Source organism: Xiphophorus maculatus, chromosome 5 (assembly GCF_002775205.1).
Source record: "Xiphophorus maculatus strain JP 163 A chromosome 5, X_maculatus-5.0-male, whole genome shotgun sequence".
Lineage (NCBI taxonomy): Eukaryota > Metazoa > Chordata > Actinopteri > Cyprinodontiformes > Poeciliidae > Xiphophorus > Xiphophorus maculatus.
In genome coordinates this window covers 31,081,567-31,107,342 of record NC_036447.1, presented here as the reverse complement: position 1 = coordinate 31,107,342, position 25,776 = coordinate 31,081,567, and the positions used below count along the sequence as shown (strand labels likewise).

At 39.5% G+C, this 25,776-nt stretch overlaps 2 protein-coding genes across 3 annotated transcripts; one reads left to right on the top strand and one right to left on the bottom strand.

Annotated features, from left to right (window-relative positions):
- Positions 1-1,547: 1,547 nt before the first annotated feature.
- LOC102220719 lies at positions 1,548-11,578 on the top strand. The gene is made up of 18 exons (XM_023333848.1): positions 1,548-1,621; positions 1,877-1,989; positions 2,076-2,184; positions 2,281-2,374; positions 2,734-2,884; positions 3,001-3,112; positions 3,325-3,450; positions 3,813-3,872; positions 4,089-4,214; positions 4,292-4,447; positions 4,544-4,597; positions 6,007-6,233; positions 6,305-6,384; positions 7,768-7,857; positions 7,958-8,032; positions 8,114-8,218; positions 8,676-8,781; positions 10,621-11,578. The coding sequence occupies exons 2-18, from the start codon at positions 1,881-1,883 to the stop codon at positions 10,683-10,685; spliced, it is 1,845 nt and encodes a 614-aa protein (XP_023189616.1). The 5' UTR covers positions 1,548-1,621; positions 1,877-1,880; the 3' UTR covers positions 10,686-11,578.
- On the bottom strand, positions 10,725-23,415 carry LOC102220980 (guanine nucleotide exchange protein smcr8a-like). Of its 2 annotated transcripts, XM_005811966.2 has the most exons (7): positions 23,341-23,415; positions 21,717-22,047; positions 18,508-18,920; positions 16,047-16,750; positions 14,290-14,706; positions 13,544-14,033; positions 10,725-12,878 (listed from the first exon to the last, which is right to left on the bottom strand). In XM_005811966.2, exons 2-7 carry the CDS (start codon positions 21,900-21,902, stop codon positions 12,446-12,448), a joined length of 2,643 nt encoding a protein of 880 aa, XP_005812023.2. In that variant the 5' UTR covers positions 21,903-22,047; positions 23,341-23,415; the 3' UTR covers positions 10,725-12,445. The 2 variants fall into 2 exon arrangements, with proteins under 2 accessions (XP_005812023.2, XP_023189615.1); XM_023333847.1 differs by lacking the exon at positions 23,341-23,415 and having other exon boundaries at positions 18,508-18,818; positions 21,717-22,544.
- Between the last annotated feature and the right edge of the window lie 2,361 nt (positions 23,416-25,776).

Genomic DNA, 25,776 nt, shown 5'->3' with positions numbered 1-25,776 from the left:
GAAAGACTGCCACAGGTTCAAGCTAAAATAACAATAAGAAACATTTTATTTTGACCATTTTTTCTCCACATCTGTCCTGCTACATTCATTGTTCCTACAAGCCTTCCTTTGTTGTTTCCAATAATTTGGATCATTGTAGAATCTATTTTTTTATTTCCGGTTTGTAAGAAAGAGGACTCAATAGGTTACTACTTCACTTATTGTAATTTTAGGTTTTATTCTGCACTCAGTTCATTTCTATTGTTCCATTTGACAACAAACACGTCTCAGGGATTAAGACACAGGGAGAGGTCGTATCAACTTTGACCCAATTCCAGTCAGTCTGATACTATTCAATTACAAACCGTTAAATTTAATCAAAAGTATATATTGAAATCTGTTAATTGTTTTATCCCAGTTGGTAAGTAGTTATTTATACAGAGAACATCAGGGAGTTCCAAAGATCCAATGACTTTACAGCACTTCAGTTAGCAAATACATATTGTGACAGGGAAAAAGTTCCACTGCTTAAAAAGAAATCTTCTGCAATCTGTGATTGATTGGTGGCCATTTGAGACTATAGGACCAGAGGAAAGCCAGGAAAGCAATACTTGACAATTAGTCTTTATGGGGAAAAAGATTAAAGAAAACATATTAAATAGCCACCCATGTCCAAGAAAGAAATACAGTTACACATGGAAGTATTAACCCAAGAGTTTTCAGTGGTTAGGGAAAAAAACATAAGCAAAGAGCCTGGAGTACTTTCTATGGGAAAGAAAAACAAAGAACACAGTGAAGCAACATAAATTAAATAGAATAAATGCATTAAGGGGATGATAACAGAGTGAGGAAAAGGTTTGACATGTCTTTGAATTTGGCTGAATCCTCCATTAAAACTTATTGGCAGCAGCACTGTGTTGTTTATTGCTAAAAAACAGGATCAATAGTGTTTTATTTACTGCATGTCTCAATTCCAGTCCTCAGGCCCCCCTACTCTGCATGTTTTAGATGTGCCTTTATTCCAGAACAGCTGATTCAAATGATTGCATGACCATCAAGTGCTGCAAAAGCCTGTTAATCACCCATAGATTCAATCCAGGTGTGTAACAGAAGGGAAACACCTAAAACATGCAGGGCAGGGGGGCCTGAGGACTGGAATTGGGAAACGCATAATGCAAAACTAGATTCAGCTTCCTTGTATATTTGTTAGCTTCATTTAATGCAATGGACTGATTTACAGTGACAAAAATTTATTTGAACGCAGATGCGCCTCCCTTTTGATTTAATTATTTAAAGGAATAGTTCAGTCATATTTAGTAACCTGTTGGTAAAGCCCTTGGAAAAGAATTTATATTTCTGTTGAAATTGCACAAAAACACGGAGAAAAGCAAAGAGGATGGTGACAGAGAACTGGAGCCAAAAAGCATTTGAAAAATGTAGATAAAATATTTACACCCCATGATTTTTTTTTAGAGTGAAACACTTCGGAGAAGTGAGTTTACGCTTGTGTACAGTAGGTGGCGGTGTACTTGAAAAGCTGTTCAAGAGCCGAAAAGTTTGTCAAAGAAGAAGAGACCACATCCTCCCAAGCTCAGCTGGCGCGGAGAACAAAATATTTCGGGGGCGTTGGAGTTATTTACAGGTAAGTAAAGTAGCTAATTAAATGTGTTTACATTTTTAAACCTTGGCAGTGAATTTTATGTGGAAGAGTGAAATAGGTTCTCGTACTTCGCGCGACGTTTCCTTCGAATGAAAATAGCGTAGTGCTTAGAAAGTGATTGACGTTGCCGAGACCTTTAAAAACCATTGCAGTCGTTACTCTGGCAAAGATGGTGAGAGTGTCGGAACTCCTCTTTGTAAACCGAATCTCTGTTTGTTTTGTTTTTTTGCCTTACAGATTTATGATGGGGACCTCAGGAAAAAGTGAGGAAATAATCATCCTCAGTGATGACGAAGATGATAAAGACACTTCCTGCCTCATTGTGGAAGTGGAAGCTGTGAAGAAGACCGGTAACGTTGCTTTTTTCAAATCTTCTAATATTTTTGATTCGTTTGTCTGAATGCCTCCAACAAAAAGTTGATCCTTCTCTTTTCAGGTGGTGTTTTACCTGTAAGCCCACAGGATGAAGACCTGGTGGTCACCTTCTCCCGTCGGCCTGACGTGCTTCCTCACGCCCGTTACGACTGCCCCATACACCCTTTTATGTGAGGAAACTCTTCCACAGACCCACTAACGCAGACTAACGTAGAATAATTTCGTGGCATAGCAGACAATCACTGCTTGTTTTCTGTCCTGCTCAGGCCTACAGATTGCGAGAGGACTGCTCCGATGGCCAATAATCAACTTATTTGTGATCAGTGCTTCTGCTACGTCTGCGACAAGCTGGCGTCACTGGTGCGTGAGGAGGATGTTTTTATATCCCTTACTAGAGATGCACCGATCAGGCTTTTCCTGGTCAATATGTACAGTTTATTCTGTAGGTTTTATCTGCTGATTCAGACTTTTTTCTTCTTCAAAATGTCTGCTTTACAAATCTGTAGATCAGGGACCCCTGCTCTTACTCCTTGTGGGGCCCCTGCTGCACCTTTTTAGATGTTGTTGCTTCAATAAAACTCCTCCAGGATTCTGTCAGGTTCAGCTGAAGCCTCAAAATGTCTCTGAAATCAGTTGTGCTGGCTTGAGCGTCGTTTTTGATCAAACAAGAATTCCAGATGTGTGATCAACTAACGGTGTGTGTCGTGGTTGTGTGTCAGTGTGGAATGTGGTGCTGCAGTGGAGCGTGTCACTGCAACAGCCACAACAAAAGTGACTTTTGGAAAAGCGTTAGGAACACGGCTCTGCTGGGGGAACTGCAGAGGTTCAACCTCACCCTGTCAGAAGTCGACCATCATCTTCGTAATGCAGGTGTAAAACGTCATCATGTACTTAAAGGCGTCTGGTCATTTTAAATGTTGCTTTTATTAAAGTTTCCTTTTTTTTTCTCTTTGTTTTTTACTTTGATTTGTCCAACTCCTTTTCAGACACGATGTTGCAAAGCTTCAGAGACGAACTGTCGGCTCTGTTTTCCTCCATTACGTTGAATCAGGCGAAGCTGCCAGATTACAAAATGGACCAGCAGAATCTGAGCTCTAGGTGAGCTGTTTAAAACAGAACTTAAACAATACATTTGAAAAAAAAAACTGCGGAACGAATAAGCGTTGCCTTTAGAAGTGAAAAGTGCTGCAATAATCTTATTCAGTTTTCAAGATTTTATAGGAGACCTACTTGAAAAAGTTGAGAAACTACAGATGACATTATATCATTTAAAAACATATAATAAGCCAACTTTTTTCTTTGTTTCCCAGGTATAGACCTGTGCTTGAGTGTGTGACCCTGTTCCTGAATAAAGCTGAGAAAAAGAACAGTCGGGCTGCAGCCATCCTGCATCTTGGAGCTGCTGAAGAGTTTATGAGACATTTTCAAGTGTTGGGGTGAGCAAACTGGAGGCGGCTTCTAAATTTAACTCAGGATGTGGGATTTGTTAGGTTTAAGGGCTAATGATGGAAATGTGGAGTATTTTTATATTTCCAGTCATTATTCATCATCTGTTTGTCTTCGTGTCGTCTCCACCTGCCTGACAACCTGATAGATGTTGTCAGATCTGATATTCCTACAGTAAATCATAACATAATGCCATATTTGTACTTTTAAAATGGGCCAATAATGGAGTGCAAACTTTAATTAGAGTCTGGAAAAGTAGAGAATTTGGGAATTAAAGTGTAGGAACATCATCAGCTGTTAAACTCACCTTCTCTTGCTATTTCACTGAATTTTCTTTCTTTAACATTTACAGGTTCATGGGTTCATCTTCAGCTGCTACAATCTCTGAAACTATAATAATATTATTGCACAGGTAAAGAATAGTGATGCAGCATTATTAAGTTTGTACATTTTATAATCCTTGAGGAATTTTTAATATCTTTTGGTAAACACACTTTGGTGCTCACAAAGGAATGTCTGAACCTGACATTATTGGTTGCAAACACATGTTAACATGTATATATAATTCATGCTTTTTTCCAGTCATTCTTTTTGATAATAAATTTGCTTTTTATGGTATTTTTTCCAGAGTAATATCATCAGTACAGAGACGTATAGTAATGGGTGACATTACGCCATTGTTTATGCAAAAACTGCAAACTTTTTACCAGAACAGGATATGTTTCCCAGCTGACATGAGGCCGCTAAAAGACAGGTGTGTATCAAAGCATTTTAACTCTAAAGGTTCAAATGCTTCATATTTGGACGTAACTTTTCATCCGTGTGCTGCAGTCTGACCATCCGACACTGGCAGGACGTCCTGCTGGTGTCGGTGCTGAAGGGGCAGAATGTGTCGGGCTTCCGGAAGGACAAGGGCAAGAAGGACGTCCTGCTCGAAACCATTTCTGTGGTTCTGCTGAGAACTGAACTGCTCCAGCTTCAGTCCAGGTTAGCATGTGTGCTACTTCACACCATGTTAATATTTGTCCATACAGTCAGTCTCCAGAGGAACGATGATGCATCCTGTGTTTTAACTGTGTGCAGGTACAGAGAGTTGTGTCGATACCTGCGAGTCGTCCTGACCGATAACACCACACTGTGAGTTTAACCCACGTTCTGCTGTATAAAAATAACCAGTGTGTTTAGCATTTTATGGCATCTAAATGTGTCGGCTTCCAACATAGCAGCAGCATCTCACTGAAATGCTTATTTTTAGGGCTACACTGATTGCAATTTTCTTTCAGATCGCCGATTACAGAGCTTTAAAAAGCCTAACTTACCAATTCCGATTTTGGCCATTTTTTGTCTGAAATGTTGCTGAATTGGCAACATCGAGGTAACTATTGTTAACTGTGAATATCCAGATATGACCTGGTGGGCCGGACTGTCAATCAAACCTCTCATACGGGAGAACAAGAGAGGACAGTGGCTGATTTTTAGACTTTTGCCAAGGTAGAAAAGCTCACTGGATGAGATCAGCTTCACATGTCAAAATTGGCCAATCACCGATCTCCAAAAATTAAGGAAATCGGCACCAATAAATCGACTGGCCGATAAATTTGGTGCAGCCCTATTTTTTTTTATTTTAAAAAATGACATCCAATTTGCTAATTTGTGAATAAATAAACCTTTAAGGAACAATTGATTTGAACAAAATCAGCTGTTATTGGTCCCACTATAAACTGCTTTCAATGAAATGAGATGTTTGCTCTACTGTTTTAGTTGATTCATGCTGTAAACTTCGGATTAGTAATTCATGACTTCCTGCTTTCTTTGGGTGTAAATATAATGTGACAAAGAGGCTTGTTTCTTATAGCTGCTATTTAAAATGGGAAAGATAATATTTATTTTAAGTAAGATGGAAAATGGATATAAACCAAGAAAATGGCTTTATGCTGAGGCTGGTTTATACACACACAGTCAAAGCAGTGAAGAAAAGGTTTGCAGCTCCTGGAACAGAGGCTGGAAGAGGACCCGCGTCTGTTTTGTCTCTATGCACAGTGAGCAGGATGAAGATCCAGCCTGGGATTCATGTGACGTCTGAGCACAAACTGGGAGTAAATAAAGAGAAAGTTTTATTCATCAACACAGAAACCAGTTAATCGAGAAGATAACATTTCTACCTCTGCACATTGTCTTGTTTTCTGATTGGTACAACAAAATGATCAACTTGTATTTCTGAGATCTTAAAGACTTCTTGGTAAGCTTGTTCGATCAAATCAAGAGGAAAATTGAAATGTTAATTTCTGTTGTAAGTTTCATGTCTTTCAAAAAACATCTCAAGTTAAGTTATCACTTTTGGAAGAGAAGATTTTGACCCACTTGATCGTCCAAATATGTATTTTATTTCTATTTCCCATTTGTTAGGTCTTTATACAATTTTTCAGACCTCCTTGGTTTTGGCTGTTTCTGTTTCTTTTAAGAAAAAGCTCATCCCTAGATGGAGATATGTAAATCATTCAGACACAAACAGTAGTAAGTTGTTTTATTTCCTGATTTGGAATCAGGTATCGGCACCTCCAAGACCTCATTCCTTTCTTCAAGTGTAAGTTGGGAGAGTTTGGGTCTGCATTGGAAAGCCTCTTTCCCCCGGCCAGCCCCCCCGCCTCCCGTTTCACTCCGGCCATTTTCCTCCTCTACCTCCGGATATTTGAGACGGCGACGACACCGAGGTTGACGGTCAGTCAGCCGGAGCATCTCTGCTTCGCTGGGGCATCCTGGGAACCGATTAACGGTCAGAAAGAAGATTGTTTGTTTTGAACAAAACGTGAAGAGAAATGGTTTTAACACGTCTCCTGTGTGTAGATGCTGTGCCACTGAAGAGGTCTGAGCTGGTGAAGTTTGCTCTCAAAGCCCAGAGATGCTCCTCGTCGGTCTACTCAGATGTAAGTCTGCAGCTCTCGTTTCTGCTGAAATGTTTCATGAATATCTGGCGTATCTCTATGCTAAAAGAAAAACACTCTTCAGTTGTAATGGTTCAGGGGGCAGAAAAACACAAGTTAATTATATCTTCAAGTGTAAAAACTTTATTTTATTTAAACTATGGCTAAAAGGAATAGAAAAAGCTGTGGGGAAAAACAAAGTTTACCATTTTCCTAATAGTTAGTGGAACGACCTTTAGCATCACTAACTCTTGTTTTATTTTATCTGTCTCAAATTAGATTGAATTTTAGTCCAAATTTCTTAAACATTTCTTTATTTCATTGAGATTTGCATGCATTGATTTTCAAATGACTTTTTTCAGCTTATTGTCCTCTTGATTCTAGAACAGTCCAGGTTGGCTGTGACTCAGGCCTGTAGTCCAGCTGGAGCTCTCAGGTCTTTAGCTCTTCTGCGTGTCGCACCTTGTGGTGCTTTTGCTGGAAAGGCTGGCTGAAATGTTTTATACTGATCAAAATACTCAAGTGTTGTAAAGTGGCCTGATGGGGGCGCCACATGACTAGGTGACAAAGTAGTTTTTCCCGGTTTGATTCCCAGCTCTGGCCCACTCACTGCATGTCTTCCTCTTCTCTGTCTGCCACTAGAGGAAACAAAACCTTAAAAAAGAAAAAAAAACTGGTCTGAGGACAAAGTTTAGAATAATTCCTAGAAACACAAAACAAGATCCAAAAATGTTTTTGGACAATGAGACCAGAAAACATGAACCTACTTTCCTGGAGCCTCTTGTTTTACCCCAACTGTGTTCATTTGCACCTCCAGGTCCAAACTGTTGCCTTCACATCACGGCTCCTTTAACCCACGACTGGGTTAAAGGCTGCTTATTGGTCAGCAGGGCTCTGACTGTGTCGGCCTCAGATACATTTCAGAGTAAGATGAGACCAGTGTAAACGCCTCGGCTCATCCAACGTCTCAAACACCTTAAAAGAACAACCAGGACTGAAAACATTAGTGTACTGCAGATTTTCCGTAAACTTGTTTTATAAGTTCCTTTATGTCATTTCTTAACTTTTCTTTATCATTGAATTTGTAGTAAATATTTCTTTTTATATGATGACTGTTTCTCTTATTATCTCTTATTATTTTTTCTATATTGTCTCCTTCTCTACATCAGTTTCTTTATTGTAGTGAAAAGCAGCTTGACCTTGTGTATAAATGGTGCTGTACCAGGGCATTACTTAGTGTTTCCCACACAGATTTTCCAACTTTGCTCTATTTTTTGTGGGAAAAAAATGACTAACCCTAAAATGTTTCGTATTTATATCCTATAAACTGTGGCGAGGCTGCGTGTTGGACAGTTTGACAGATTTGTGTCCGGTTCTCTCCTGAAGTCTCGGTGTTGGACCAGTTTACTGAAAGTGGTCTGCTCGCCTCATGGCTCTCCGACTGGCCTGCCCGTACCCAGCCAACAGTTTCTACACGTATGTCCTTCAGTTTTAATAGTTGCTCCTGAGACTCGGGATCTGTTATCGATTAATGCTCAATGTTTGAAGTTTGTCCGTCTTGTTCCTGATGGTCCAGGAGTCGCGGGATGCCATTATAGACCAGCTCAATCAGCAGGGTTACAACATACAGATTTCCCGCTGCTTTCTCAGGGTAAGTTTGCAAAGATATCTGTATCAAATATGTGACTCATTCATACTGCTGTGGTAATAGGTTGTATGCTTTTGTTCTCAGACATACCCAGATCAGGCCTTGTTACTGTTGGTAACAGGAGCCTTGGGTGTCAGAATCCTTCAGGGTTCTTTTAGTCCAGCTCTGCCTGTTCTCCATGCTTATAAGGTAACGTCTCCCCATATGAAAACAACGTGCGCTTGTTGCTGGTGATGAGGTTATTAGCCTCAGGTCGGCACTAGCAGCCAAACACAGACAACATGAAGTCTATGATAACCAGAGCTTATTAGGTTTTGTAGGAAGCTGATGATTTGATTAGCATTTTTATGCTAAACTTTTAGGATGATTCACACCGAACTCTGTTTGTTTTATTTATTTATTTTTTTTGGATTGCAGCTGTTTAATATAAAAGCTACATTTTAAAATATCCATTTGACAAACATCATATAATAAATTTTGGGGCAAATGCAGAAAATACATTTAAGATAAGATTTAAGATTCCTATGTGATTTATAAATCTGAACTATTATTAAAACTTAATGTAAGAAAATGTTTTTTTGTTTTTTTTTAAACTAAAGTGTGTTAATGAACCATTTTGGTTTTTGGGTTTGATTCTGTGTTGCAGGACAACTTGTGGGCCTTTCAGTGGCTGTGTGATGGCATGACTTCCAGTAAAGACCGTCTCAAGTCCTTCCTGAAGGAGATCGCACAGGAGTCGTCAAACACACCAGGTATGAGGACATGTTGTCATGGCGATGGGCCAGAGCTTTGTCCTGGGCCTTAAGTCAAAAATGTTTACATCTGGCTGCACTGCAGTCCATGTTGGCTAATTATTGAAGTACCACAGATTCAGAAAACATTTTCAATAAAACCATGTTGTTCAGATGGAAATATTGAAATTTAGGGTTTTTGTTTGTTTTTCCCTTTAGCCTGAAGACTGAATCTGTAATCTGTGTTGGTAATACAAAATCATGAGTTGTGTTGTTGAGCAAATTTTTTTTTCTTCTGAAGCCAAAGTTTGATTTCTTGATTAAACAATGGAGTAAATGAAACCTGCTTTATCTCTACTAGGCCATAGGTCCACATTTTAAAATGGCTTTTTGTGTTATTTCCCCTTTTCATCAGCTGAGAATAATGCAAGTTCAGTATAAAAAGATTTTGATAAGTCCAAAATACAAAAGCACTAATGATGGTATTAAAGGCAAAACACATCTTTCATTGTTTGATAGGCATGTTTTTCTGTTTTGTCATTTAAAATGGTTGTTGTATTTATCATTTACTACTGTCATCAGATTCATTCTGACTTTTATGGTTGGGTTGTCCTTTTTTGGGTGTTTTTGTTATTTTTTGTGGTGGAATACCCCTTAAAACTTTGACTTTGCCTGTGTCGTCCTGATGATCCAATCTGATTCAAATGGAGTTTTTGTTATTGTAACAAATATCATAAACCTTCAGCTCAACATGGAGGTTTTCAAACTTCTTGATGAACAGAGCTTAACAGCAGGGACATGCCTGTAGCTGGAGGACAGGGGCCCGGATCAGAGTCCTGGTCCTGAATGTGGTCAGTCTGTGTGGTGGGATCATGTGTGTGCTCATGGTGCACACGTGAGTGGACACAGCTATTTGTGTCCCGTAGCATATTCTTGACAGATTCAGTTATTAGGAAGGAGTTTCCCTTTTCAAACTCGGAGCACACGTTTTCACAGTGAGAGCTCAGATCTGCTCCGTCTGCAGAATCTTCCTGCTCTGATCTAAACCTGCTTCTCTTTGTGACCTGCACTCAGATTTGTTCTGTCTGCTGGTGAACCCTTGTGAGCGTACCAGACGCTCCCCAAACAGGGCAGCAACATCACCATCATGGTCTTACTGTTACCAAGCTGAGTGGCCATTTGTCCTGGGAGGGAGCAGAGAAAAAACACACCTGGGTGGTTTCATCCCACAGTGAATATAAAGCGCAAAGTAATGGATTTCAACAGCAGAAGAGGCATTTATTATTATTTATTGAATTGAAGTGTCTCAATCAATTCCATGGCCAAGCAGCTGACATCAGCAGGTGTGAGGCAAAGTGCCTGATGCAGCACAGTAACATCGGAGCAGTGGGACCTTTTGGGGTCAGGGGTAAGTTTGGGCTTGGCAGCCATGGAAACAGCACTTGAAGTAAAGAGTGTAGTGCAGAGAATCTGCTGATGTTTCTGACATTATGAAAGGAGTTTGGGAATCAAACCGGCTCCAAAACACAAAGCCTGGCCTGGAGGAACCTGACTGACCTCAATCAGTCCTGGAGAACTTTGGGATGAATCCAAGTGGAAGATGGTGAGCACTTCTGGAATATTGGCCGACTTTCAGCTTTCTTTCTTGTTTTAAAGTAAGAACAAAGATCTGGGAGTAAAAATAAGGAGCCTTGCTCTCAAACAGAAATTTCTGTTTGGAAGAAAAAAATGTTGTGTTATGCAACCCTAACCCTGTACAGTTTATAAAAAGGCAAAAAGAAGTGAATCAGGTTTTGTTGCAGCCTGTTTGTGTTCTTTTCCCCCAATAATCTCTTCTCTTTTTTTCTTTTAACTCTGCAGGAAATCAGCTGGTTGTTGATATCAAGCCCTTCCAAGTAAAGTTTCCTTCAGAGGTTCAGCTCTGAAGCTCTACAGTCTCACCTGGATGATCTTGCCTGTGCTGAGCCCACGTCTTCCAAAAAGGACTGGGGTTTTTTTTCTTTTTTTTTTTTTTATCTCAATGTGAAGCCATGTGGGACTTTTGTTGGATTTCTTGCTTACTTTAAGCACCATGACAGTAACGCTGCGCAACAGTAAGAATCTGCTGTTATGTGCTTTACATCTGAACCTCTGTCTGCAGCGCGGTGGATGGTAGGAATGTTCATCAGGTGGCGCACACACAGAGAAAGAGAGAACTCTTTCATACTTTTGTTGCCACTTATTAAACTAAACATTTTTGCACTAAACACATCTTCAGTTTGAATTCACCCATTTCTCTGCATGTAATTTAATGAAACTGGTTTTTGATGCACTGTACAATAACACTGGTTTTAGACCATTACCTGTAGATATGTTGCTTTATGCAGTTTGAAAATCAGTCATCTACTTCAACAATTTAGACAAAGCTGAAAGATAACTTTAAAAAATAACTTTAGAACAAACTAATACTGAAATTAGTTTTCATTTAATTATTTGCTTATGTTGATAAAGTTTCCTGTGCAGGTCTGATTTACAGACATGCACAGCAAAATGAACATTTCAGATGGAAAAATAATTATTTCCATACTATTAAAAAACATTTAACTGTTTTTTTTCTACTTTCATATTTAAAACAGCCGGAGCAGCTCTGCTGCTGTACAGTCTTATTGAATCTACTTTTGAAGATTAACCAAATATTTGCAGAGTGCTGCTAAGGTGGACATGAATTCTGTTTCTGCTCCTGTCTAATGATTTTCTTTCATGTTCATTAGGAATCAAACTGCCATCAGTGTTAATGATTTCTGAGATAATCTGGTTTAATAAATGACTCCAGTGTTTGGCCATGTTCTTTTCTCTGACTTTATTTTCAAAGTAATCATAAACAATAGAATATATCACATCTATTACATATACAAATAAAATATATTCCAGTAATTTTGCACTCTTTAGCTGCTGTTTGATTTTTAAAGCCAAAGTAATGTTCATATATTATTAGGTTAAAACTTTTGCAGTCAAAATTAGGCAAATTCTTCAAAATGGAAAACTTTCAGTCATTATTGTTGAAAAAGTTTATTTTATGCATTAAAGTTAGGAAGCTCAACACTTATGCGGATGCAAGTTGCTGACAGTCGGTATTAAAAAACTTAACAAAAATAAACCCTCAATTTTAGGGTTTCATATGCTTTGGATTTTATTAAATAAATCTTGAAAAGAAATATTGCAGATTTTGATTTCTCTGATTTGCTTTGTTTTACATCGTCTATAATCATGACATTTATACTTAGGGTTGCATAGTTTGACTAGCTTAAATAATCAAAATGACAAAAAGGTTTTTGTTCTGAAAAAAAGGAAAAAACTAGCTAAAGTCACAGTACCAGACTAACTGAAACCATCCGGTGTACAGGTTTTGTTTGCTTTGGCTTATTTATTGATATGTATGAATTTATGATGAAGGTGTAATTTAATTTTGATGGAAGGTGACCTGTTCAGGGTGGAGGTCTGCACCAGCTCTTTCATGTCCACCTCCAGGTCAAGCTGATGGCTGTAGAGAGTTAACATTCATATTCGTTTGAGTCTTAAATGTGCACATATTTATATTCATTTGAACAATCCTTTGTGCACATACAGCAACTGCTAATTACACCTAAGGCACTGTATGGAGGGCATGTAGCAAAATAAAAGCATCTTGCTCCGCTCCTCAGTCTGTTTATGTTGGATATGTGTTCCTGTGAAGCTGCACTGAGCTGTAGGAAAACCTGAAAGGCGGCGGTCCATGTCCGGTGTGGCGCTGCGTGATCAGGTCAGTCAGAAAGTGCATCACTCGAAAATCATTTTCACTGCTGCAGAGTTGTGGTGCTTGCTGCGAGTCCTTTTCCTTGGCGATGGCTCTGTGAAGCTGGGAAGCAGCGGTGAAGGTCTGCAGCAGCACCCGGTTGGCCAGCGCAGTCAGGCAGCTCTCCAGGTGCAGCAGGTAGGTGAGGCCGCGGCCGATGCCGGTGTGAGGGTTGGCTAGGAAGCTGACCAGGGATCCGGCATATGAAGGACAGAGCAGCGTCTTCTGATCCAGGTCCAGCACAGCGATGTAACGACTCAACTGAGTCAGAGACTGAAGGATGGAAGATGATGCATTGGAAGATGATCTGGAGAAGAAAACCAAGCAGGATCTTATGACATATAGAAGTATGAAGTTCTTGCAGATGGAACTTTGCCTCTGAATCGACTCACCTATTGAAATGTTTTCTGCGGTGCAACAATAGTTACTGACCTCATTATATGCACACACATACAAAAGTTTCATGCAGCTTAAAAGCTGCTATTTGTGTAAGAAAGATCAGCTTTATCTGGTCACGAATACCTTAATTAACAAATCTGTGTGGAAGGACTAGAAGGATTACAAAATGTTCTAAATGTATTGATTGGTACTAGAGGTGCACCAATTTCCTTCATTTTGGGAGATTGGTGATCGGCCGATACTTCTATGTGAAGTCGATCTTATCTGTTTCAACAAAGGTCTAAAAATCAGCCACTGTCTTCTTCTGCTTTCCTGTTAGAGGTTTGACTGTTAGATCGGCCCACCAGCTCATGTCTGCACGTCATCCTCACTACTGGCAACTTTCTTGCTATATTTAACAACATTTCAGACAAAATAAATTGCTTTTTTTTTGTCGACGTGTCAGGCTTCATAAAGATTGGTAATTGGCCAGAAAACTGCAATCAGTGCAGCCCTAGTTTATATCAAAAACTTCTGGGACAATTAATGTCAACAAACCAATGCAGAGATATGAATGAGTCACATAACAGTCACCTGTGTATTCCTATGAGCCTCCAGGTGAGCAGGTCAGTCAGCTGGAGGGGCGTGGCCAAACATGACATCACGGCGCTCCCGTCAGCACCAGGAGCTGGCAGGAAGAGCCTCAAGCCGTCCACCAGCTTCCTCACCAGCTGCTCGTCTCCACCGATGACGACCAGCGGCCGGCCAATCAGCAGACAGAAGATGGCATGCTGGGAGAAGGAGAGCTGCTTGATGAACCGGAGGGCTCGCAGGCCAGCCCTCCTCCTCCTCCTTTTCTTGTCCACACATGTGCTGGTGAGGTTGACTGTGGTGGGAGATGGTGGCTCTGAGCTGCTGGTAAAGCTGGTGCAGTCGGAGAATTCGTCCACGCTGAGCAGCCTCAGAGGAGCGCAGGGCGGCGTGCGCAGAGCTCCCTCTGCCCCGACGCTTTTCGGAGCCATTTTTACATGGAGGTCAAACACCGGCCTCGTCTTCTTCTGCCTCGACTCCACTGCATCTCCAGCTGCGTGGAAACAGATTCATCACGTGATTACAGCAAAGAAAACCGGTAAGCTTTTCTAGTGCAGGAGTTTGTGGGCTGGTGCCAGCAGAACCACACACTGCACAGTTTATGTCAGGTACAGGGACTGGCAGGTAAAGTCGTCTAAAACCTTTTGAAAGATTTTTAAGTCCAAAAATCTCTTAAAAATTACAAGAAGATCTGACTACCTGGGATAAAATAGTTATATATGTTGTTAAATGTACAGTAAATGTGTTACCTTGGACCAGTTTATTCATTTTGTCTTTATGGACTTCGTTACTCTTCTCTGTGAGTAAATTGTCTTTGTCTGGTACATTGAACATTATTTCCTCCAAAAGTTCTTTTCTTCCAGCAGATTCTCCACTTTCGTCCCCTGCAGTAGCAGTGTTCTTCATCCTCTTCTCCTTGAGGACTTTGTCAGGCTTACAGTCAGCCTCTGACTCTTCCTCTTCCTCAAATCCATTGGTCAGAGTGTGATGCTCCGCCTCTTCCTCTGTGATGGCGGACAGGTCGTCAGGGACGATGGACTCAGTCGTGCTGAGAACCTCGATGCTGTCCTCGCTGTTGGCACGCCTGGCAGGGGCTCGCAGGTGCCGAAGGCCTGCGTCTCCTGCTGCATGCTGGAGAATCACGTCTGTCGTCCCGACACGGGTTTCTGTGCAGAACAACACAAACTGCTGAACCGACTGTTTTCAATCGGATCATTGCTGTAATAAAATGCAATAAAACACAGAGATCTAAATGGATCATTTTTGGAAGTTTAGTTACTTGATAAATTGCTAAAAGGCATAGTTTGAATTATTTTCAGATGTGCTTCTGTACCACTCTGCTGAGAGAACGAGACACAGATCATTAACTGTACAATAGAAACAAGATGGAAATAACACAATAAACTGTTATCTACTTAATCTATGGAAAAGTCCAAATGTCCCATTTAAAACTCCATCCATCCATCCATCCATCCATCCATCCATCCATCCATCCATCCATCCTATTGAGGTCCCAAAGGGTGCTGGTGAGGATGAGAGTCGGGGTCACCCTGGATAGGTCACCAGTCCATCACAGGGCAATACAGAGACAGACAGGACACACACACACACACACACACCTAAGGTTAATTCAGAGAGACCAGTCAACCTAACAGTCATGTTTTTGGACTGTGGGAGGAAACGGGAGTACCTGGAGAGACCTAAGGCAAGCACAGGGAGAACATATAGACTCCATGGAGGAAGACCCCAGGCTGGGAATCGATTCCATTTAACACTACAGACTGGATTGTTTCAGAAAACTTGCCTAGAGTCAGAGAATCTGATGCTTCATATCAGACTGACTCGTCTCCGAAATATGATTTTTGACTAAACAGTTTATCATGTAAAATGCTTGATGACGGCACAGGAGATTAGAACAACTTTTCTTGATTGATAAAAGTCACAATCAATCATGCAGGTATTAAAGATACCATGAGGTGGCGTATCATTTCCACCAACATGTACAATAGAAATTAAAATGCAGATGAATTATTAAGTATAGATTTAATCACCCAGGATTTCAAAGTCCAGTTTTTGAAAAGCAACATTGAAGAAAAAAAATGCTACACAAGTAAAATTGTATCTTGTGTACATTCGGATTGATGACATCACAAGAGGATGACATCACTTGAGCTTCTGTCAAGCAAACAACTTCTGAAACATTGTGACGGTCTGAAGCGTCACAATCAGGAATTATTGACTTAAAACAAGCACATATTTATTGCTGAAAATATGTTTTTAAGTTAGTTTCATCTTCTCTCAAGCGTGCTAAGATATCTGCACTAGAAATAAGACCAAAACTATTTGGGTAAGGTTCTATATTTTAGCAGTGCAGCTGTTCTTAATTTGGTTCATCAGAGACTGAAAATAGTCATTCAATTTTCTCCAAAAGGCCAGGAGAAAATCTTTCATACCGTTTAGAGACGCAGGTTTTTGTTTCCCTTCCACCATCACTCTGAGAACGTACCTCTGCTGTCGGACACAACGGCCCCGCGTTGACTCCGGTACGACTTCTCCGTCCCGAGAACCTCGATGCTGTCGCTGCTGCTCACGCTGCCCATCACGTCTGTGAACGCGCTGGGGTCAGGGGTCGCTCTCCCGCCTCCCCCTCCTTCCATCTTTATCTGTATTTCTTCCACACAGGAGAACAACTCCCCACCATGCTTTTCTGATTGACCTCCCACAGCTCCCACGGTGCTCCCCAAGACCCGCTCTGCTTCATCCTCCTCCTCTTCCTCCTCAGCATCCACAGGGCAGCACAGCTCAAACAGGAAGTTTGTAAGTTTCACCTTCCTGGACAGTAGCTGTGAGACGCGAGCAGTTCGCAGGACGCTCCTGTCGCCACGCAGACGCCGCTCTGTGTCTGATAGCTGGTTTTTCACCAGGGACAGGAAGTAGAAGTTGCAGAGCTCCTCCAGTGGCTTCAGAAGCGACTCAGACCTGCAGGAGGCAGAGGAGGGAAGGCAGGGAGAGGACGGCTCAGGCGGCAGGTCGGCCGTGTCGTAGGGCAGGAAGTCAGGCTGCTGGAGTTTTCTGTTTGGGTAGGATGTGACCTGGCGAAGGAGCTCTCTGTGGTTCAGGATCAGATGCTCTAAAGCTTCCAGCTCATCAGCTCTGCCTCCTGCTCCTGTGGAGGCGTGTGTGTCCTGCAGCAGGGCCCTCCGTCTGTACCTGCAGCAGTCAGAGGGATTCTTCAGTCAACAGACAACTCTCAGTTCCTCACTGTTCAGAATTTAATCACACACTTTGTTCTGAGAAATCAGAATAAGCAGGTTTTCTGCACATTTGCTGCACTTCCAATTCCATATGTCTTAGATTTTTATTTCTCAAAAAGAACAGAATAAAGTCAGAAAAAAGGAATATTTCTGCCATATCCAGGCTGCAAAAACACCAAAATGCAAGATTTAACCCTGAATGTTTTTTTCTGAGACAGATCTAGCAAATAAGAAAATATATATCTGAATATTTAGTGCTCAACAACTAATTAGATATAAAAAAAACTTTTTGATTTGTACTTTTATCTTCTTCTTCCTGCTTCCTTTAAGTGTAACAACAGTGGATCGTCTCTCTCTGTTCCTCCTTCTACTGCACATTTATCCTCCTTTGTGGACTTTTTTCCTCTTTTCCACCATATTTTCTACCTTTATCCTTATCAATCTCAAACTGAACCTTTTTAACTCTGAACTATTTGAGCTCCTGTCTTTGTATCGTGGCACCATCTCCAATCAAAACTGCAGTCTGACTCCTCAACTGGAAACCTGTAGGAAACCTTTTTCTCCTGCTTCTCATTCATGCACATAAATCTGTATTCCTTCTATTAGCACTGCTAATTTGAAATGTGTCAACACAAACCTTTATAAAGAATTACTGCCACATAAATACATTTATTTGAATCAGTTGAACCAATTCCACAAAAACACGTTACATCTTTATCAGGCTGAACTGACTGGAACAGTTTTGGGGTTGTTAGAAAATATGAACAGTTCCTCTTAGGTCCAAGATTTCTACAAATATTCCCGTTCAACATTCTAGATTTGTCAAGCATTTTTATAACATTCCAGACATTTGAGGACAAAACATGTAGTTGTTATAATCAGATAGTAAATATAGAAATCTTTAAAGCTTCTGATTTGATACATTTATTTTGTTTGTAAAAAGAACGCAGGTCTGGTTTAACTAAAAGTAGGAAAATGACCTGTTTTGATTTTTGAGTGAGTACATTTACCTGGAAGTGTTCTGTGAGTAAACCAAAAAATAACATGATCTATTAGTTAAAAAGAGTTGAAAGTTGTGAAATTAAGGTTGCCATCCAAATATGAAACATCAAAATAACATTTTCTTCTTTTGTTAACAGAAACAAAAAATCTGTTGAAAATGTAACAAATTTTCCAATTTCATCCCGTCATGGAAAAGGCTCCTGACGGGGCTCCATGCTTCTCACACGTTTCAAGGCTCTGCTGAGCAAACAGACAGTTCTGCTGTACTTTACCCATCGCAGACCTTAATATGCTGCAGAACATTTGAAAGAATTGGCCTATTTGCCAACATAATGACAGCAAATTCTGATAGTGTGGAGTAGAAGGATGTGGTTATAGGAATATTGCATTCTTTGTTTGACTGTGAACCACTTAATGAGGAAATTGAAATATTATTTAATAATTAAAAATAATTTCTCTTTTCGTCATCTAGACTAAGATGAATTTCGCTACCAACAGCAAAGTCTGTTTTTGAAGGTCTTCCTTTGATTGGCTCAAAATACCAATTTGCTTAATTATGCATCCTTAGAATTTGTTCCAATCAGCTTCCAGACAAATTTACTCAAAATGAATTGGTAACCTCCTGGTTTGATGCAACAATCCCAAAAAGCTGAAGCAGCTTGTTCTTTTATTACTACAAACAAACAAACAAACAAACAAACAAGAACTTACTCGAGCTCCTGCAACTTTCTCTGCAGTTCAGAGGAGAACGCTTGCCTGTTTCCCGTCTTCAAACTGTCAGAGGCCTGAGAAAAACACTCGGACAGCTCAGAGAAGTTCTCCATCAGCTTGGTCCGGTCCGAACAGACGTAGGCCATGCAGAAAGGTCGCACCATCCCCCGAGCCTCCAGGTCGTACAGGGTCAGGTGATGAACGTACGCAAACGAGTCGTCTGCTGAGTCTCCCAGGATTACCTTGGAGTCCTCGCTGAAACTGAGGCGGGGTCCAGGCGGAGCAGGGGCTGTGTGACCCGGGCCGGACGCCTGGTAGTCCACAGACATAATGCGGACGGAGAAGTGGTTAAGGTCAAACGAGCCGATGACCTTTGGATCATTTGGTATTGTTAAGACAGGCTTTGGACCAACCTGGAAGACAGAAGAAGATGATGTATCCAATTTATCATTGAGAGCAACAAGATGTCTGGATTCTTTTCTGAAAAAAATGACTTGCTCCGCTTTTCCATTTACACCACAACCAACACCACCAGTCTGGATTTTCATTTTAAAGATCTAATGAACAGCCGCGTTCTGTGTGAACAAACTGCTTTTTGTTTTACATTTACCCAAAAACCTGTACTGATGCTTAACTAACCTCCACTGCTGTTTGGTAATATGATGAGTAACAGAAGGATTTTGTTTCTTTTCTGATGTTCATCATAGCCATATCTAACATTATAATGTATTGTTAAATTATGTTGAATTAAGATGATGAGGTTCAGCTAAGAGCACAAACTGTCTTTTTCTCATAAGGTTTGGTATTGGGGGAAGAAAAACATTCGTGTGTGAGTTTGTCTTTGTGACTGGTGTTTTGTTTTAATGAAGAATCATTCGAGGAACAGTTCTCTCTTAAAAAGGAGAAATACTTCCTGAAAAAGTGACATTTTATTGATATCATACAACAGCAACAACAATGCTCTTTTTTGTTATTTAATTCATCTGTGAGATCATACAACCATGAAAAATACATAATTTCATGTTATTACACTAATCCATTCCATAAATCTACCCCACACACTGACATGTCAGTGCAAGTTGTATTTGACTTATGTTCTGTTTTTTCACAGAACATAAGTCAAATACAACACACAATAAGTGAAATGTGGTACAATGAGTGTATTATATAAAGTATTCAGAGATTCATTGTCCAGGACATCTTATCAAAACAGCAACACTTTTGACTAGTTTTGATTTTACAGATCTGTGGTTTCCAGCTAAATTTATCATCCGATGTTGTACCTAAAAATGTAATGTCAGGGACTCGTTCTAAGTCAAACGCTGTCAGTAGTTATTTTGATTGCATTATTTTCTTGTTTATTGCGGTTTTTAAGTTTCTTTAATTTAATGATAATTTATTGTTTTTGAACCAATGTTTTAGTTTTTTTTCATTTCTGTAGAGACCACCTCTGAGAGTTGTTGGGTGTTTTCTCCAGCACAGACGATACAAAGACACTAAGTATCACCTTCAAATATAATGTATTTTAGCAGGTTTGATACGTTGAGTGTGTCTTTTATATACAAATTAAATCATTTGGGACTCAACACTGACCCCTGCAGGACCCCACAAGTTATGATGTTTAATAAATCTGATTTCTGATGACCTCTTTCTATAAACTTTGTCCAATGAAGCTTCTAAAGACACCCCACTAATTCCAAACCTTCTCAGCTTTTTGAGTAAGCCGTCATGATTGATGGTATCAAAAAGTTTCTTGACAACAAGAAATACACCAATTACAAATGAGCTTTTATCCATACTGTCTATGATTTCTTCTGTTAACTGCATCAATCCCACTGATGTTGGTTTCTCTGAAGCCACAGTCAGTCAGTTTACTTTTTATTGAAATTATTTTAGATAATTTCAATATAATTATCTAACTTTTTACTAAACACTTCTTATAGTATTTTAGAAAATTGACAAAATTTCTACTCTATCTACTCTATAATTATTAAAATATGATTGACAGATTTAAACAAAGGAATGACTTTTGCAATGTTCATAGTATTTGGAAATGCTCCAGTTATGAATGACACGTTACAGATGTAGGTCAGCTGGTCTGCAATATCATCAGTTACTTTCTTAATAAGTCATGTTAATTCCATTCCAGTACATTGATTGTTTTATTCTTATATTGATAAACTATTTCAATAATTTATTTTTTGTCTACATGGTTAAAGTACATTAAGGATGTATTTCTCATTGTCCCCATCCTCCACCATTACAAAATATTCATCCAGGGTTTGGTCAAAATAATTAAATTATTAAGGGTGAATCGTATCGGAAGACTTCTTTCTTATAAAGCTACATATTGTTTACTATATTCCCTTATGAACCCTAAAGAAGGATAATAATCCTTCTTACATTTTCTCATAATAGTTCATTCATTTTTATCGGTTTTATGTTTTGAATATACGTAGAACTTCAGTAGTTCTATATTTTATAAATTCTTTATATAGATTATTCTTTTTCTTACATGCATTTTGTAATCCTTTAGTAGCCCACGGCTTATCTTTGTGTTTTTGCCTATAATTAAAAAGGTCAGTTGGACAGTTTTTATTCTACAGTGATTTAAACACTTTTTGAGAAATAGCTCAAAACCTTTATCAATATTGTGTTTTACAATCACAAAACTTTACAGTTCTGTGATTCCGAATAACAGAACGGATTCAGACAGTGTTGGTTTAGAACCAGATCATATTTTCAGGTGTCATGTTGAATAATATACATTTAGCTGGAAACCACAGATCTGACCTTAATCTTTAGTATGTGACGTTTGGGCCCTAAATGTACTTTCTGCGGATCCCTTCAAAGATCACAAACACCGACATTAATAATATTATATTATATATAATATTAATAATTCATTCTTTCATTTATTCTACATAACTACTCGTTTATTTTATGAATAGCACGTGGATTTAATTATCCATTCATTCAATCACTTGCTTGTTTATTCTATCTCTATCATTTCCTTGTGTATTAATTTTATTCCCTATTAATTTACTTATTCATTCTCTCATTCACTTATTTCTTTAGTATTTGATTTAATCAGTCATTTGTGCATTTTCATTCATTCATTTCGTTATTTGTTGGTTTTTATTTATTTACATAAAAAGTAAACATAGAATGACTGACTGAGTCCAATCAACCTGAAATGAAGCGCTCACCTGCTCCGAGAATTCAGCCACCAGGATAAAGTCCCGGTGAAACTGGGCTGCTGTTCTCCAGGGGCTGTGAGGCGGCAAAAGGCGGACAGAGAACTCCTCAGGCAGAGTGTGGACCTCCGGCTCCTCTCCGTCCTCCTCAAACCCCCCGCTGCCGGTGAAGGGCAGCAGGTCCGGTGAGCCAATCATCTTCAGTCGGTGACGGCTCAGCCCACGGAGGATCCCACCGTCGACTTTCACCTTGAGGCAGCAGCAGGAACGAGTGGGTCGGACACCGCCATGTCGCGGCGTGGAACCGCCTCAGCCTGGCTCTCTGTCAGTGAGTCAGCTGTTTCTGTTGGACAGCATAATAACAGCCGGAGAGTTACAAACACGCTGCGCAGTTATTTTCGGCCATGGTGAGACATGGATATGCCAGAAGCTGAAGCAAACGGAAACTGCGTCTTATTTATCAGCTGCAGTCTTTGACGCGCTAAAAACTTTACAGTGTGAAAATCTCGCTGAAGTTAGCGTCTGAATTCTAGCTTCAGAATCGGTTCTTCTGAAGCCCTTTCAAATAAAGGGCTATTACACAGTTCTTAAGGCCTTCAGGCTTAAAAAATGTAAATCAGTTTGAGATTTGAGTGACAGAACCAAACAAATTAGACTGTGCAAATAAAATAATATAAAATATAATTTATATTATATTATATTATATTACTGCACAGTGGCGTAGTTGTCCTTTGTAGCAAGAATGTTTTGGGTTCAAATCCCTGCCTGGGCAGGTTCTTTCTGCATGGAGTCTACATGTTCTCCCTGTGCATACGTAGGTTCTCTCCAGGTACTCCGGCTTCCCCCCACAGTCCAGAAACACGACTGCCAGGTTGACTGGTCTCTCTAAATTTTCCTTAGATGTGTGTGCATGGTTGTTTGTCCTGACTGTCTCTGTTGCCTGTGACGGCCTGGTGAACTCATATGTAGATCCCTCATGTCCCCACAAGGATAAGTGTGTTACATAATGAATAGATAATATATTATTATTGTTGTCTTATTAGGCCTGAGCAGCAAAAATGCTGGGAAGACCTATTGTAATAGTGTTTATTTTTATTATTATTATTATTATTATTATTATTATTATTATTATTATTATTATTATTATTATTATTGATCTTTTCAAGCCTGAGTTGTCTCTAGATACTCCAAACATGTTTGGTCAATTGGTCACTCTAAATTCCCTTGTGGTACGTTTGGTGCGTTCTCACTGTTTATCAGGCGTTGCCAGGTAACACAATGGCAAACTCAGTACCTATGTGGTCTACTTACTGTACAGTCTTTGCAGGTATCATCATAATCTGCATGCATTTGACTCTGAACATTGTTGCAGTTTTGTGGTGAGTCACTAATGTATAACATAATGGCAATGGTCCCAAGATAGATCCTTGTGGAACACCCATGTCATAGTTTTGAAAAGTTGTTTGTAGTCTGAACTTTAACATGCTGCTCTTACTTTTTCAAATAGGAATTAAAGAGCTTGTTGTGAAAAAATTCACTTTTTAAAGTTTATTTAAAACAATGTTGTGAGTAAAAGCTTCGTTCATTCCAGGTTTTATACGCTTCAGCAATGCCATTAGAAAAGGGTGATTCTTACCTTTTTTCACCCTGAACGTATTGAACATCAGTGGAGTAAATGTTTAGGGGGAAAATGTGTAATAGTTCTTCACTAAAGCAGAAGCTTGAATCAGATACCAACTTCAGTGTCGTAGATTAGCAAGTTCCCTGTGGCTGCGGTCATGAGGCTTCCTACACAACCTTCGTCCCGAGATTTCTGTTCCTCTTTCGCTTCTGTTTCAAGGTAGCAAGTTTTTACACCCAAAGGAATGAAAACATGTGATGGACTGGCCTTGCGTCAAGTCGCATAAGTGAAGAAAGAAATATATTTCCGCTTTTTCACTTTCAAAGCAAACAAGCCTCCATAAAAAGGGAACATGAAAACAGTCTGAAAACATAGTTTAGATATTTTAATAACTGCTCTATTTAACCCTCTATGGCATGACTTTTTATTTTTGTGGGGAAGAAATATTTTCCTGCATTCTTTGGGAGCTTGGTGGTCCCTAATTACATGTCAATCATAAAATCGGACTCTGACACCTCCTGGAACCAGATTTGGGTTTGTTGCCTCAGGGTAACATTGGTCTAGAACACCAAGATTGTCTACACTGATTATGAGAAATGAAATACAAATCAAACAAAAACTATATTCATAAAAGAACTATTTTTTGGACAAAAATATGTCAAAAATCATGCCCCCCAAAAAATAAAATAAAGGAGCAATGTGAGGTACAGCTATGTGGTTTGTTGCCTGAGGGCAACGCCATGCCATAGAGGGTTAAGGCACATTATGAACAGAGGGGTTCATTTCAAGTTTTCACCTTCTTTTCGACTCCGTTCTATAGGTCAGTTATCGAACTGATATCGATCATGTACATCATCATATGTAGCAGCCAAACAATAAGTTGAAATGTTTAGGCACCAAAGAATATGCGGATTCATTTCAATAAAAATACTCAATATTACATTTTACAGAGAGTCTGCAAAACGGAGCAAAGAAAACAATCTCAATTTTTTTCATTGATAAACAATCTTCACATTACTTTGGAATCAAAATACTTTGTAGTGGAGACGGCAGCCACAGTCTGAGTTCACATTCATCTTTATTAACATGTTTATTGTTTGCAGCAGAAACAGAAGCATAAATAAGAGCCTAGAAACTGATGACAGTCACATGTTAAACTGCTTTCTTTATGGAACAGGTTCTTCCTCTTCTGCATCATGGTTGGCTCTTATTAACTGATCCAACTCTTTGAAATTCTCCCGTCCTTCACCTGTGCAAATTGTATGGAACCTGCATCTAAGTCCTTGTTTTCCTCTTACCTCTGTTCATTGCTGTCTTGCTCATAAACTAAGGGTGTGACAAAGCAACAGCTTAATTATTACCCATTTCATTTTTGTATGATTCTGAGGCTATAAACTGGAGTTAATATTCAACCACCTTTATCGGTTTACACAAACGTGTGAAAGATCTTTCTATTTATCTGAAGTGCAAATATGACTTAACTCCTTTTTACCACAGACTGAATGATGACTGAAGTTTATCTTTGCACAGTAAGGAGAATGTTAATGGTGTAAAACATCTCCAAAGCTTCCTGCAGGAGAACTTCAATGTTCATCATACACAGAACTAGATGCCGTCTACTCGCTTTTTGGGAGCAACAAAAGAAAAAAAAAACTTTATTTGCTGTAGTTTCTCTCATCATGTCACCACTTGTGTCTTCTGGTTCTTATTCTAGACATTTATACTTCTTAAATAAACAACCACTTATAACATTAAGTTTATGAAGTTCTGCATACATTACATTCACATTTAAGCTTCTCTTCATGCTTTACCTTAATGTCAGATGTATGGCTCCCTCTGCTGGCCCAGTTGCTCATCTTTACAGCAGAAATTCAGTTATGGCTTTAAATTAAAGAGGAAGTTTTTTTAAATGGGTGTATGACAGAACTCTCATTTGAATTGTTTCATTTCTAGATATTAAAATCTCAAATCATAATTTTTACCTGGCGTAAAAGTATTAACTTACTGTACATAGATATTTTAAGATCAGAAAAAATCCATGAAATTCACAAGTTACAGGACTGCTTGTCTTTAAATACGGCATAAACTTATGCAGTATTGCACTTATACTGCACTGCAACTTATAACAACTTATAACGGGAACTGCACTTATAACAGATTTCCATTCTAATGACAGTCGCGAGTCTGATGGTATTCTTCTATTGTCATTTAATCCGCCATGATCTACTAAACAGATTAAGAAAAAAACCTGACTGAAAACTGCTGAGGGGCATTTCAGCTTGTGGCTGGTCATGGTGGGTTCTTCAAATGGACTTCAAACCCAAGAACAGACCAACTGTCAAGCAGGGTGGTAGCAGCATTATGCTGAGGGGTTGTCTCGCTGGCAGCGGTAGCTCTTCACTCTACACCCACAGATGGAAATCTGAAACTGGATCCCAACTGGCCTGTCCC

What these genes read in the sequence shown, in the direction of transcription:
- LOC102220980 (XM_005811966.2), bottom strand. Translation starts at nt 21,902, where the DNA reads ATGATTGGCTCACCGGACCTGCTGCCCTTCACCGGCAGCGGGGGGTTT. An exon ending in AATGAATAAACTGGTCCAAG is followed by an intron (nt 14,034 to 14,289) that starts GTAACACATTTA and finishes GTTTCCACGCAG; the next exon opens with CTGGAGATGCAGTGGAGTCG. An exon ending in AGGCTCATAGGAATACACAG is followed by an intron (nt 12,879 to 13,543) that starts GTGACTGTTATG and finishes TTTCTTCTCCAG; the next exon opens with ATCATCTTCCAATGCATCAT.
- LOC102220719 (XM_023333848.1), top strand. Translation starts at nt 1,881, where the DNA reads ATGATGGGGACCTCAGGAAAAAGTGAGGAAATAATCATCCTCAGTGAT. An exon ending in CCAGCCAACAGTTTCTACAC is followed by an intron (nt 7,858 to 7,957) that starts GTATGTCCTTCA and finishes CTGATGGTCCAG; the next exon opens with GAGTCGCGGGATGCCATTAT. An exon ending in CTGTTCTCCATGCTTATAAG is followed by an intron (nt 8,219 to 8,675) that starts GTAACGTCTCCC and finishes TCTGTGTTGCAG; the next exon opens with GACAACTTGTGGGCCTTTCA.